Raw genomic sequence first — 15,480 nt, 5'->3', positions numbered from 1 at the left:
CAAATAATTGTTAAATATACATATATCCCACTAAAGTCATATATCTACTGTATGCCCACAGTGAAATTGAAATGACCCACCACTCAACTAAGTCATGTAAACAAGTTTGTCCTTTGCAAATCCTTATCCTTCCCATCAATTTGGTGAATAATAATCAATAATATAATCCAATGCACGTAATTAACTTAGGACTTCCTTTATATTTTCAGCGCGATAATATAAATAATTAGTGAATTAAAGGGTCTAAATCATTGGAAAAGGAACAATTTTCACACATTATACAGAATTTTTTTGTCCTAATTAATAATTCCCTATTCATCATTTCTTTCCAATAACAAGTTGAGTTTTCGTCTGATACCTCCATTATTCTATGCATTAATTAATATATAGTCAAAGTGAATGGGTGGTGGACCACTTATGGCACCAATGTTACTCCAATTTCAATTCACATTATACTAACACTTGTCTTCAATCAAACCAGGTGCACATAGGGCTCAACAGCATCATTTGACACGCGTGTAACGCTTGCAATTTGTCATATTATAGTATCTTCGTTTACTTCGCTGCACACTATTTCTTTCCTTTGCTTTGCAGTTTAAGCATAATTCAAAAATTATAAAGGCAAACGGGGAAAAAAAAAGTTAGACACATTGTACTCGGTTTGACCTAATCCGTAAACTACAATAAATATTTGATACATGAATTTAATACCACTAATAGAAAAGATTGAATAACACTGAAACCAAACAGTAAAAATAAAATTCCAACATTGGTACAAGCAAAATTAAACTAATTTTTTTAAGTAAAATCTCCAATTTAAATTTTGTAAATAAAAAAATAAAATTAAAAATTAGGCAAAATTGCAAATTTAATTTCTCTGTTTGTCTCAAAATTATAAATTTGATCTTCCTATAATTTAATTAATAAATTTAGTCTCTTATTTTTTTTCAATATCGTTATTTCAGTCTCAGATTCTAAAACTAAACGTTGATGGTTGCTTACTGTCATGTGTTGTGTTTTTATTGGACGTTAATTTTGTGCACCTAATTAAATCAACTTTCAATCAAATCATGACTGTCTAACATAATCAATTAACCATCAACTTTCAATTTCTAAATTGAGAACTCAAACAACTAGATTATAAAAAATTAAGAGATTAAAGTATAAAAAGACCAAAATTAAATTCTAAAACAAATAGGGAGACCAAAGATTAAAACTTATGGTTTCTTAAATAATTTAGCAAAGATTAATTATTATAAAAATTAGTGGACATTTCACACTTAGTTATAACATGAAAAGAACAAAACAAATGAGTAGTAAAAAATAAGATAAAACTTTGTTTAATGCCACTGATTTTTATGAAATTGAAGTCTGAAGATACAGCCAGCTTGTCTGATTCGTTTTCTTTTTGATGAAAAATGTATCGATTCTTATGCTGAGTCTGAGCTGTCCCCTTCTAGAGCAGAACGAGAGTTATTTGTTTCAGAAAAATTATACTACTACTATTTGAATAAATATTATACAATACTAAAAAAAAGATAAAATAATTAATGTAATAAAAAAAAAAAGTTATGCTACAAAACATTATTATTATTACAAGAAAAATATATGTGTATGTGTGTGTTTACTTGAGAGCAAAAAGAGCACAGTGATTGTTGTGTTGTGTGAGTGCGAGAAACACGAAGAGAGGTTCATGGGTACTAGTACGAGGAGTACGTTTTCAGGTTCAGCTCTTTGTGTTACTCTTACCGGCAATCAATGCTAATGAAATGCTGAGATACTAGTAGTAGTATTTCAAATCCAAAACCAAATGCTGAATAATTTATCACCTTTGTAAGTTTATTTTATTTTATTGTTTTGCCAATTTCACTAACCATACCAATTTCTCTGTTTCTGCTTGTATTTAGTCCCCAAAATTTGATTTACAAAAGCAAAAGGCCATAAGAATCAGAAAAGGAAACAAAGACCACTGGTTTTGAGTCTGTTATCTGCTGCTTTACCTGATTTAGCTTACAAACACACACATCGAGTTCTGTGTTGATCGGTAAGAAAACCCTTTTGGTTATTCACTTCACTCATTCGTTCCACACCACATTTATGGTTCATCTTCTTCTGTGTCGATGAAAAACCACCGATCAAGCGGGTGTGTGTATCACTGTTCATTGTAGCTTTTTCCCATTTCCACTCTTGCGGCATAAAGATGAGAACTTGGAATAAAAGTCATACCAACATGAAGGTTTTCTTTTTATGGTATTTTTTTTTAGTGATGGGTATTAATTAGTGGTGTTAATGTTAGGGTGATGGTTATAAGTGCTGTTATTGCTTTTTACTGTAATTTCCTTTTGTGGTAGAGTCAGATTGCAACATCCTTTTTCTGAAAGCTTTCACAATGTGAGGCTGGACTTTTGGCTTAGCCCATGAAAAAAAGATGCTTTTCTTAGGGGGGGTTTCCCCGTTTCTTCATCTCTTACTCCTTTACACTTTTGGGGGTTTATCATTTTCTTGGGAAAGTGAGATTGTTGAAAGCTTGTGATAGATGCCTCTGGTTTTTTTTTTTTTTTAAGAAATTTCTCTCATGCAAAAACAAAAGAAAAAGAAAAACTTGTGCTTTTTGAGGGAAAATGGGGACCAAAGCTTTTGAACGTACTACTAGCAAAGTCCCAAGAAAAGAGACCCCTCCTACAACATAATGAATTGACATTGGCTCCCACAATGGGCTTAGACTTCAACTGTTCAACACCAAAGCCAGCATGTAAAATGTTTAACTACAATTGGATTAAATATTCAAAATAGCTTCTTTTTAACTATTTTCTCCACTTTCCTCCTTAGGTTTTTTTTAGCTAAGAAAAAAGATGCTTTTTATGGGGTTTAGATTGATTGGTTTCTGGCACTTATATGATTGGATAAAACTCCGCTGCGGTAACATATACTAGTAGTATGTTTTTGGTGACGCTTTCCGATTAAAAGTGGAGCTTCTTGCATTTATGATTTGGAGGTTAGGTTGTTGGCCTTTTTATTTTTTTTGTTAAGGAAACCAAGGGCGTAAAAACTGTGGTGTGTTGGCCAGAGTGTTGGAGGCTCTGATGAGTCAAGGAGTCATGATTTGTTGGGTTGTTGCTGTTGTGGGGTCTCATTCAATGACCGACTCCTGACAATTGCAGTTATAAAACGTGAATTATTGGAATCTGAAGGTTTCCAATGTTGAAAGGGAAGTTTTTGGTGGGTAAGTACACACTTCTAGGAAGAGTTAAAGAGTTAAACATATCACATCTATAGGGGCAACCCCTTGCATATCACATCATCAATAGTAGGGATTGGTAGTACCGTTTTTTGTTTATTGCCATGAATGAATAAATTATAAAATGCCCTTGTTAATGTTTATGATGGAGGAGGTTAGATTTTTTTGGGGGGTGGGAGGAGGTAAAAATAGTAGAGATTAGTAACTATATATAGTGACACAAATTGACTATGTGGGAAGTTTAGTACACACTTTAGGTTTACCAGGGCAATAGATAAATGACTCACCCTATTATTATTATTATTATTATTATTAATGGTGGGGTCTGCTTGATATCAGCCTGAGAAATCTTACAACACTAAAATACAGCCACTCATCTGTCTGTAAAGTTATGGACGGGATTTGCAGGACACTGTGGAGTCCACTGATTTGTTGGATTTGTGTCATTAGTTTCTTTGTTTTGGTTACTCTAAACAAGATAATTCCCCCCTAGGGGCATATCAGGTTGGGAATTCGCATTTTGTAAATGATATAGTCAAAACTAATTTACACTTACCACTTGCTATTTGCTAAGTACATATTTTCTTTGCTTGTTTAAGTTTTTGGTCTAGCAGGAAATACAGCTGACATGGGGATAGAACAAGTGATTTAATGTTGTCTTTGAAAAATTAATCGATGTTTTCCCTTAGGAATTAGCAGTTCATTCATAGATTCTGTAAAATTTGGGGATGTTTCTTAAACTCTAGCTTCTTAATGTGTTTTTTAATCATTGGTCTACCCCATTTATACAGGTATTGCTGGTGCTTTTTGCTTCTGCCAAACACTATTCCAGTTTCTGTGATTTCTTTGACTTGTTTAATATCTCTGATAGGATCTTGTTGTATTTTTCTTTGCTTCTGGACAAACTAAAGCAGTTAACAATTAATGTTCGATTTGAATTGTAGTTTGCAGATCACAGTGACCATTTGTGTATGAATTTCTAAGGTCTTGTCATGGAGTGTAATGCAAAATCTCTCGGGCAATGGGACTGGGAGCACTTATTCTTCTTCAATACAAAAGCAGCTGAAAATCCAAGGTTACAACCAACTGATTGTAGCAGTGAAGCAGATCGGGAAATCAACGTTGGAATGTTGCATCCATCAGGTGGTAGTGCTTGTTCTGGCTCTGAACTAATACATGCTTCTTCATCAAGGAGCTCAAAATCAGCTTCCAACAATTCATCATCAAATGGGGATAGCAAGGCATCTATATTGACTCTGGAAGGTTCTCATGATGATTCCACTGGGAAGAAAGAATTGTGCAATGGAGAGCCAATTGAAACTTCTCCTGCAGCAGTGCCCTCTCCTGTCTCTGGTGAACCGTTGCTCACTCTAAAGCTTGGTAAACGATTGTACTTTGAGGATGTCTGTACCGGAAGTGATTCCAAGAAACCATCTTCCTTTGACATTCCCATTTCATCAGGAAAGAAACATAAAACCAGTAGTCAGACTTTACAGCATCCAAGCTGCCAGGTGGAAGGCTGTGGCCTTGACCTCTCATCTGCTAAAGATTACCATCGCAAACACCGAGTTTGTGAAGCTCATTCCAAATCCCCTAAGGTGGTTATAACTGGTTTGGAACGCCGATTTTGCCAGCAATGTAGCAGGTAAATCTCACTAAACTTTTGATTGTTCTGATGAAAATGGCATTGAGTAAAAATAACATTTTTAAGGCACATATCAGTAAGAATAAAGAGTAGTCAGTCGAATTGAGTTTCCTGTCTTTGTGAGTCATGTTGATAAGATAAGTTAAAGTTTTTCACTTGAATTATCATGTTGAAGGTTCCATGCTCTGTCAGAGTTTGATGACAAAAAAAGAAGCTGTAGGCGACGTCTTTCAGATCACAATGCAAGGCGCCGCAAACCTCAGCCTGACTCAATCCAATTAAATCCATCAGCTTTGTCTTCATCACCCTATGGTATAACAGGATCATTCCCCTCCCTTGGAAAATCTATTGCCTATTTCTTGCTCACCGGTCACTGGTTTAGTTTTGCAGTTTATTATTTTGGGATGCATATTATACATATCATAACATTCCCCTGCCATTTTTGAATGATTATAACTGGTTCCAGCTAGTGACTTTGTTTTCCTTCAGTTTTGCTGTTCAGCTGTGTTTAGTATTTGCAGCTGATTTCAACTTATGCTTGGAAACCTGTAACCTTAGAATAAAAAGAATTCTAGTACACTGTACAATGCCAACATATACAGCCAATCACTTTATGTAGTGAATTGCTTGGTCGATTTAATATTGAGGATTTGTATGGAGATACAGGCTATGCTTGGATAAACTTCTCTATAAACATTTATTGGAAAGAAAAAAAAAGAGAAAATGAATTAATTTTCTTTTATAAGTTAAAATCAACTTATGTACCTTAAATTTTAGATAAGTTAAACAAGAGAGCTTCTGTAAAAGTTGTAGTTGATTTTAATTTATGAGAAAAGCTTAATTCATTTTAACTTCTTATTTTCTTCCTCTATAAGTGCTTATAAAGAAATTTATCCAAACAAAACCAGTATTAACTATCATTTGATACGGTAGAGGACCAAGTCATAGGAAACTGGTTAGCACACATAATTGAAGCAAAGCATTTGCTAGTTAAACATGAAATACAGTTACTTAATGTCTTTTTAGAACTTTGGGTTGGCAGATCAAGAGCATGACTTACATTCATGCATGAGTATGATATTCAAAAATTTTAAAAAATAAAAACCACTTTGAACTACTTTCCCATATCAAAACTCAACCCAACAAAAGCATAGCTTAGTTATTCACTGCTACTACTTAGGTTGTGGTTTACTGGAAATCATTTTTGAAAAAAAATGTAACCAGATAATTCAACACTAGCTATGCATTATTGTTACTGACAAAACAAAGCAGGAACATCCAGTGATCCACTCTGCAAATCAAGAAAAATCATTTGTACTCTTTCATGTACCGACAATAAAAGTATTAATGTCCGGTCGTGATGATTAGCACTAGAATTTCATTTTATAACAAGAGCATTACTATATCCATCTATCTAATTTATGTTTACTTTGCAGATGGGAGGCAAATAGTGAGTCCATTTGCATTTTCAAGGACTGCCACAAATTTAGCTTGGCAAGATATGCACCCCCAGACAAAAGAATTTCTCCCGAAGCCTGCAAAAGCCTTCAATAAGATACCGAGTATTGTCTCCATGCTTTCTGATGATTCCAGTGGCCTTCTAACATCTAGAGGCATAGCAACGAAGAGTACTGTTCCAGGTTACTGTTGACCTCTTAATAATTGAGATTTAGGATACTGATCCCAAACTTAGTAGAATGCAAGTAGTGATTTTTAGTTTATATGAAGTAGTGAGGTAACTACCATGTAGAAATGCAAAATCTTTTCCTACAACATTATCTCAAGAAACCTATTATGAAGTATGGACATCTCTCCTGTTCAAAGCGTCGTCTTGTCGGATACATTTCTGATACTGACACATTCAGACACTTGTCTGACACTTCTTGTTAGACGTCTGATTCAAAAAAATACTTTTTGTTGGTTTGAACAGTCGTTACCTTTACACAATTAATAATACACTTGAAAAAACATAGAAAGTTAGTGTAAAAAGATGAATATATCATCAATTTAGATATTTTGTTATATATTATTCATATTTTATTTAATTAAAATCTATGTGTTTTGTGTGCATGCGTTGTGCCCCTGTCCTATATTTTTGACATTACTTGTGTCAAAGTGCCTGTGTCCGGTGTTCGAGTCTATGCTTCATAGCAAGAAACCTCCTAAGTAGATGGGGAGGCTTCGATGGAACAATGATTGTTCAATTTTGATAGAATTGTTGTTGCAGATGTTGCAGGTATGGAAGATCCCATTAGGTTGTCTGATCCAAACGGTACACAAGATGTTAACCGTGCTCTCTCTCTTCTGTCAACGAATTCTTCATCTTCATGGGGTGCATATGAGACTAAGTCCCTTTCTTTGGAACACTCCACTCGGGCAACACACTCAATCACTCAGCATCACTTACCACTTCCTTCCTCGGCAGAGTATTGGCACACTGATCATCAACAACATTCAAGCATGTGTATCTCATTCACGGATTGCGATAGCAGCAATCGCTTTCAAGACTTTCAGCTGTTGAGCTCACCCTATGAATCACCTTTTCCTTGCAACCAACTGGATTAACAACACTATGCTTCTACTTCAACAAAATTTCTAGGGTGCTGTCTTTCATTTGCTTGCTTTTTCAAATGGAGATTAATTAAAACTGCATGTTGATTGCAGTTCGAATGGTGTAAGACCTGTTCTCTTGAAAACTCCCAAGACATTTTCATTTTGTACCAGACTGCGCTCATTTCAATTTTAACTTTAATTTCTACTTAACCTACCATGTCTCCACCAGCAACAGTTTTTTATACCTTAGCTTCTTACCTATGTTACGCACATCTCCCTACTTCATAATACTATTTACTCACATCCCAAAACAAATATTGCATTTGATTTTTTAATATAAATTAATTATTCTTTTTCATTAATATCTCTGATAAATGTTAATATTATTCTTTTTCATTTATTTAATAAGGATAATTTTGTAAAATTATTTTTTTCTTCTATTTATTAGTTTTAAATGATCTTCATGAAATAACTTAAAACAAGTAACTTTGGGACGAAGAGAGTAGCTTGCAGACAATTGTAGTAAATAAATAAATAAAAACTTGTAAAATTTAGGCTGTTAAAAACACATCCTATTTCATTCGTTTCTGGAGTTTGGAAGCTTCTGATGTTTCTATTTTCTATCTTCATAAATATTGAAGCATAATCTTATTGGTTAAGTTGATCCGTGGGTCCTCATAATGTCACCAATTTTTTTATTAGGTTATTCATTTTTTGTTTTAATTAAGTCCTGGAACTTTTGTTTCAATTGAATCTTTTCGTCTGATTGTCCTTCGTAAAATTAACATTAGAAATCTTCAAAATTGACTCAGTTATACTTACAAGTTACAACGCACTTCAAAAATATCAATCCACTATTCCCATCTCTAATTAGATGCTAAGAGTCAATTTTTATAACTCTAATAACCACAACTAGAGGTGAGAACCAATTGAAAAAAAAAATCAAAGATTCAATTAAAAACCTAACTAAAATTTGATAAAGTATGAGAACTTAAGAGAATAATTCAACTTGTATTATTAGATACAATGTTAATAGAAATAAAAGTTTTTTTTTTCTTGAGTTCTTGTTATATACATAAAAGAGAAAAAATTTCATGGACTGTCAATGTGAAGAAACTTTACCCATGCAACCAATCACTGTTCTACAAATTGCCACATCATTTAGTAGTGTTTTATTTGAATAAATATAAAAGGTAAACACAACACTGGTATCACGTCCGATGCACGTTCTGAGTTTTGCAATGTGCTACCTCCGCCATCATAAGGCCACCAACGGAATGAAAACAAAAATTGAATCGAAGGCACCTTCTCAAAGGCCTCCAAGAGCGTAAAAATTAATTGAAAATCGTAAGAACACCATGTTCTGTTACGTTGCTCTTCACATTCGTCGTTCTCTAGTGTTGCATCTTCTCGAGTTACATCGGCACCTCTATCTCCAAAACCCATTCTCGTCATATTCTGTGGGAAATAATAATAAGCAGGTGGTGGACAAATATGTTTGTAGACATAATCTGGAAGTTTAAAAGTGGGAGATCAATTCTTTTATGCAGAGGGAAAGTAACAATTAGAAAAATCTTTTGCTGTTACAATAAGCGATCCATTTTGAAGTTATTGACATTTCTGTAAATGGAGTTCAAATTCAAGTCTTGTGAAGATTTTGCCAACGGGTAGCAAGATTAATTATGCAGGAATATTCTGAATTCGGAAATGTATTAGTCATGCGAATTAGGAGACATCTAAGGAAGGGCAGAGGCAACTGCAGGCTGCAGCGTTGAGAGACTGAAAAGCAGTGTTGGTTTTTTTTTACTGTTTTTAATTAAGTTTTATTTAATTAAAACACTACTAAATGACATGGCAATTTGAAGAACTGTGATTAATTGCATGTGTAAAGTCTCTTTACACTGACAGTGTATTAGCATTTTTCTCTGCATGAAATTATGTAACCCATAACTGAATTATAATATGTAATTTCAAACCATAGTACACATGTTACCATATATAAAATTAACTATAATCGGATTCTGTATTGCCATGAGCCAATGACCCATAGTCCCATAGGCGTTACATCTTTCTAATTAATGAGATTTAGTAAGTTCCAAAATTTGATTTTTGATGAGGAAGATGTAGTATTGAGGAGTGTTACATGCCCAGTATCAGTCAACAGTGATGTTTTGATCTTGTGATAAAGGATGACAGCCGGATCTAAACATAGAAAATTACTTAAATAATTTGAAGATGTTTCTCAACACTACTGATACCCATATAATATTGATATTTATTATTCTATTTGAAATATATACATAATTTTAAAGAATTGTATTTACAATACTTTATAATTAATAATTAAATTACCTTTTAATATTTCCTTCATTTAACTTATACCTATATATATAACTTTTAATTATTTTTTAGTAAAGAGAAATGCTGATTAGTAAAAAAGCTAATTTCCTACTAATCACACAAATGAATTTTTTCATATAAAAAACCCAGTTTTTTTAATATAATTTTTTAAAAATAACAACTCAGCAGATGATTTGCACATTTTTTTGTGCATTTATTTTTTTTTTCTTAATCCTCCATTTCACTAGGATAGAGAGACTCTAGCTAATTCAGAATTCATCTGAAGGGAAATAAAATCTAACTAAGAATTATTTTCGCAAGAATCAAACTCAAATAGTACCCAAACAATTCAACCTTAACTTCGATACATTAATTATTAATGCCCAATCACTTAATTTTTCGTGCTGAATAACAATCTTTCTCCCAAATTGTTAGTCAAGAAAGCCCACCTTTATCAGTTAAGTCCAACGTGCACTCCTAGAACAGAGCAAATTGGAAGCTTCTTCGGACTACAATATCAAGTAACTTCATCTCTCTTCCCAATCATCCTCTGCTTATTAGATTTATGCACTTTATCCTCTAAAGTGCATTCTACTCACTTTAGAGTGAACCAAATCTTAGATTTATAGTCCGAATTCATACGGAGCTGCACTCCAGTGAATACTTAATATTTATGGACATCAAAGTTTGTCCGGGAAATCATCTGCAGCTGATCATTGAATTTTTTCATGTATTCTATTCTTTAAATTTACAAAAACCATATCAAATTAGTCATTCTTGGGGTCTAAGCTAAAAGATACAAGAACGACTAATGTGATGCTAGTTTCATAAATTCAAGTGCTATGCTAGCAGAGAACAATTCCAACTAAGTTGCCTATTGAAACGAGTTATAAAGGACACAACAAATACCCACTTGACATCCACATTTAGAAATTTTACTCTGAACTTTAGGTATTGTCAATGGTGGACGGGCAGGGAAACAAGTTAGATACCAGAAACATCAAGATTAGCACTCAAGGTAATGACCCTAAAAAGACTACCCCAAAAACCTATTATCAGCAAGAAGTGCTTATATCTAAATGAAACAAAAAAAATCCATGATCAACTAAATAATCTACTGTCAACTTTAATTCAATGACACAACATGAAACATCCATGTAGCTACAAGCAACAGTACGAAAGAGAATGGCTTTTGTAATGCTGATGCGCACATCCTAAAAGTGGTATGTTAGGAAGACACTTTCAACTACCCAAAACTAAAATGTCACCTAATAAATCTAAAAAACTTAGAATCTTCACTTTCTTTTAAGGCATCTATTTATCTAGAGTTATACTTAAACACAGACAGTCAAGAACCAAAAGAAAACTTAAAACTGGAACATGCAATAACCTTTATACCAGGAAAGTTGGCTGACACATGCGTCATAACAATCCACAAAGACCAAAATACCATCTCAGTTAATACAACAACTTGACACATATTGAGAAGGTGAGTGACTTGACAACTGCTGCAACATAGAAGACGACAAGACTGACTGTCAGACACCCAGACTGAGCAATGCTTGATGACAACTCTGGACCTTCTCAACCCTCAAACATGTCCTAGTACTCACTGGAACAGTAAATAATTGCAAATTAAAGATTGCAACGGATAAATACGGAGGAAATTAAAAAGGGGTGATAAAAGGTTCCAAATGAAGGGAAGCAAAACTGAAGCTTTTCCTTAGAATCCACTTAAAAGACAACTTCACAACCGATTGCCAAATGAAAATGTTCATTATGTTACAAACCTGCTCTTGGAAAACCAACAACTGTAGCAACAAGGAATGAAGGTCAACATGAAAATATTTTACACAACAAACCTGATCATTTTGATCTGCAGCTGATGAAGGAGATTCTTCAGACTCAGCCGGCTTGTCAGCACCACAATTCTGTCTGTTGCACTTGGTTCTGAAAGGATAGTTTATGTTGTTACACTTTTCGCACTTCCAGCTTCCCTCAGGCATCTTTTGCTCTGAATGGAAAAATAAAAACAAAGAAACATAATTACCAACTGTTGCTTTTGTATTAGGTAAAAGACATGAATTATGAGACAGATCACAGATGGTATCATGGGGGAGCCTGGGAAGCTACTTACTAGAATTTTTGTCCGACTTTGAGGCCTGCGGCCCGACATTCACATCCAACAATGTTAAACATTTAAAAAAAAATGTTAAACAGTAAATGAAATTTTTTCCATTATAAAAAAGTTAACCAAAATTCACAAATCACGATATGCAAAATAGAAATAAAGACAGCAGACCTGTGATCCAGGTTTGGGTGTGTTGCACTTTCTCATGTTGCAGACAGTTCTGAATGAAAAATTGACATTGCCACATTTTGGACATGTCCAGTCATTGTCACGAGTTGCATCTGCTAGGAATAGGGGATGACAAAAATAAATCTACATCAACTTCCATTTGAACAAAAATAGACATAAGCTAGAAATAACACACCTGTACCTTTTTTCTGTGACTTGTCATCGTGAAAAAATCCAGGCCTAGCACCCTGCCCAAGCAAGTAAGAACTATTAAATTCCACTTAGCAACAAAATTCATGAAATTATACAATTTAAAAACTTTAGCTTCATTAACTTGCTAGGGATAATATCCAACTTTGATGATGCAAATATGCATATATCTACACTTAATTTGTTTTAAAAAAAAATATAAAATATGACTGTAGGTATCTATGATGAGTAAACTATAAATGCAGATTGTTAAGAGTTAAGACCTTTAACTTGTGAGTTGTGATTGACACTAGAAAAAAAATCTAGCTTATAATATTGTGTTTACTGTGAACAAAATTAACTGCATAACTTGACAAAAGATTCTTCAGGTGTTGTCATGAAATACTCAATGAGTAATTAAAAAAATGTTCGTCCTGAAATTAGAAGTTACAAATAATTGATTTTAATCTTTTAGATTTAAGTCTCGTACCATTGTCCCAGGTCCGATAGGGATGCCCAGGCCATACCGATCCAACAGTTGGGGCATTCCATATATCCCACCTGTAAAGAATACACAATCAATAAAGTAAATATTAACTACAACAGGAGCAAAGCTAAAAAAAAAAAAGAGTAAAACAGAAAATTACAGAAGCAAGAGTTATGTATCATTAAATCAATCATTACCATACAAAAAGAAAGTTCCAACTTCGAATTGATTATTCATTTTTCCCTTCCCATGTTCTTTTATTAATAAAAAATGAAACATGAAGCATAATTTATCCAGATTGAAGAAACTTCAATGACAAGAATGACAGAAACAAAGGAATAGAACATACCATTTCCAATCACTGGTCCACCTGTGTAGGGTGTTGGTCCAGATAAATGCAATGGTCTATAAGGACTGCCAGCAGAAAGGCGACTACCATAATTGTAGTGATATGCTGATCCTCCAGAAAATGGAACATCATAGGGAGGAACAGATGATCCATTGAACAGAGAAGATCCATATGGTGGAACACCAAGATATATTGAAGAGGGGGTATTAGAACCTAAATAAGGAGCTGAGGATGAATAACCCTGCGGAGCTTGTAGAGGCTTGGCAGCAGATTTCTGGATAGTAGTAAATGAATACATAGAGATTTGATGATAAAAGTAGCTCTAAAGGAAGCATAATATAACTACACCTCAGTCCTTTATGTATGTATGAACATTTGATTTCCATACCCTCTATACTCCCCATTATTTGGGAAAAAAACTCATGGAACACGAGTGAACAGAAAATAGGAATATAAAAGAAAGCACAATAAGAAACACAAGCAAAAAGAGAGAAATTGATAAAAAGAAATCATCAAATAAATGTTAACCATAAATCATTAACGAAATGAAAATCACATTTTAAAAAAAAAATGACATTACATATAATATCATACCGAATTATGATCAGCCGGCCTTGGTTGAGTGCAATTACGCATGTTACAAGTTGTCCTGAAAGAGAAATTGACATTGCCACAGCTGGGGCATGTCCAATCATCTTCCCTACGACTACCTACAAACAAAAACCAAATAAAATGCACCTGAGTTTAGGTTCAACACCACATCATCCACAACATTGAATTACAAAAAAAGTAACACGATGGTGAGTGTGGAGGCTAGCGAATGCACCCACCAGTGCATAAATTGATTGCAGAATGTAAAATAGCGCGCACAATAATTTCAAGTATCAACAACAATGTTGGAAGTATGCATAAAAATCAGAAAGTAAAAAAAACAAGAACATAAAGAAAAGCGTGACGCACCATCAGTCCTAGCACGCTTGGTGGCTGAGGAATTTCTGTTATCAACCTGCAAAACCAATCAGAAGGCTAAGATTCCAATTTCACTGGGCATATAAGCAAAGAGAACTATACATGACAAATTAAATACATAAATCCGCAAAAAGAAGCTGATTCCCACAAAAAAAAAAAGTAGCAAAAAGGATAGGAATCAAAATTACAGCGTTTATAATTGACAAAACCCTAAATACACCAGATTGAACCGAGATCGATTGGGCTAGGGTTCAAAAGCGTAGCTAAGGAAGATGATGAATCGAAGAGAATTATTAGAAGTGAAGGAATGAGATTATTAGAGGGGGTTTTACCCGAGACATGGCGATGAACAGTGCCTGCGACGCAGATCCTCCTTCTCCTTCTCCTTATCCGGCGGGGCGGTAAACATTCAAGGTTGTGGAAAAAAGAATAAGCAACACAATAACGATCCCCAAATAACACGAATCTAGTATACATATACATTTATTTTAAAACTATTTTTAATGTAAGTATTTTTAGGTCTAAATTGAGAATGGCCCAAGACACGGCCCAGCGACAAACAACGAGAGGGGGGGAGCTACTATTCTCACCATTTAATTGTTATTTTCACTACCAGATTTTATGAAATAAGGAACCTACCCTCCGCCCCTTCTTTGCACCCCATTTCTTTTCCTCCATCCAGTTCCAGCATGCCTCATCGTCCAAATCAGCAAGTGTGTCCTTCCCAGAAATGCAATCTAACCACGAGGGTCACAACTAGGATTGTGCATGGATCGAGTATCCAAAAAAATTACCCGAACCGGTTTGATCCTCTTTACTAAAATGGTTATAAATTGAACTGGTTAGTTAAATTGGTTTTGAACCAGTTTTCCTTTCTTTTGTTTCCACTCTCAAATCTTTTTATCATCCTACATTCATTTTCACTCATCAATAAAAAGATATACATTTTTTCATCAAGTCTTTCATTTTAATTCTATTGTACATTTCATGCTACACCATAAAATAATAATCTGTTGAATTTTGTGGAATATTTTTTTTATTTTACAAGATTTCTCCTAGAGGTTTAATTTTTTTGCATTACCATTAGTATTTATAAATTCATCTTTAGATTTGCTAAAATAAATAATGTGATTCTATATTTCATAATACCCAAGAAAATAAATTTATTATCTAGTATCTAGCTTTCCAAAATAATTTTTTTTAAAACATAAAGAATTAAATACGAAACTTTTTAAACTTAATATATTAAAACAAAACTAAAAGTAAACTTAAATGAACCAAAAGTGATATTAAGATGAAAAAAATTAATAAACTAACCAAATGACTGATTTATTTAGTTCTATTCTGACATAAATTTGCCTTTAATTTAGAACCTGCTGATAATATCTCCAAAAAAATTATTGCTAGGAGG

At 33.7% G+C, this 15,480-nt stretch overlaps 2 protein-coding genes across 12 annotated transcripts; one reads left to right on the top strand and one right to left on the bottom strand.

The window, feature by feature from the left end:
- The first annotated feature begins 1,588 nt into the window (after positions 1–1,588).
- On the top strand, positions 1,589–7,646 carry LOC100796013 (squamosa promoter-binding-like protein 12-like). 8 transcript variants are annotated; one of them, XM_006590250.4, is made up of 6 exons: positions 1,598–1,724; positions 1,908–2,044; positions 4,183–4,883; positions 5,059–5,195; positions 6,320–6,523; positions 7,111–7,646. In XM_006590250.4, the coding sequence occupies exons 3-6, from the start codon at positions 4,231–4,233 to the stop codon at positions 7,446–7,448; spliced, it is 1,332 nt and encodes a 443-aa protein (XP_006590313.1). In that variant the 5' UTR covers positions 1,598–1,724; positions 1,908–2,044; positions 4,183–4,230; the 3' UTR covers positions 7,449–7,646.
- An 898-nt stretch (positions 7,647–8,544) lies between these two features.
- LOC100796535 (ranBP2-type zinc finger protein At1g67325) lies at positions 8,545–14,555 on the bottom strand. 4 transcript variants are annotated; one of them, XM_006591385.3, is made up of 10 exons: positions 14,402–14,555; positions 14,061–14,106; positions 13,695–13,810; positions 13,101–13,374; positions 12,755–12,825; positions 12,272–12,323; positions 12,079–12,188; positions 11,914–11,938; positions 11,639–11,790; positions 8,545–8,894 (listed from the first exon to the last, which is right to left on the bottom strand). In XM_006591385.3, the coding sequence occupies exons 1-10, from the start codon at positions 14,408–14,410 to the stop codon at positions 8,598–8,600; spliced, it is 1,152 nt and encodes a 383-aa protein (XP_006591448.1). In that variant the 5' UTR covers positions 14,411–14,555; the 3' UTR covers positions 8,545–8,597. The 4 variants fall into 4 exon arrangements, with proteins under 4 accessions (XP_006591448.1, XP_006591449.1, XP_006591450.1 ...); XM_006591386.4 differs by having other exon boundaries at positions 12,278–12,323; positions 14,402–14,553; XM_006591387.4 differs by lacking the exon at positions 8,545–8,894 and adding an exon at positions 11,144–11,388 and having other exon boundaries at positions 14,402–14,550.
- Positions 14,556–15,480: the final 925 nt, after the last annotated feature.

The sequence above is a fragment of the Glycine max genome, chromosome 11 (assembly GCF_000004515.6).
Source record: "Glycine max cultivar Williams 82 chromosome 11, Glycine_max_v4.0, whole genome shotgun sequence".
Lineage (NCBI taxonomy): Eukaryota > Viridiplantae > Streptophyta > Magnoliopsida > Fabales > Fabaceae > Glycine > Glycine max.
Note: the sequence above shows the minus strand (reverse complement) of the source record. Positions and strands in the feature narration are given on the sequence as shown.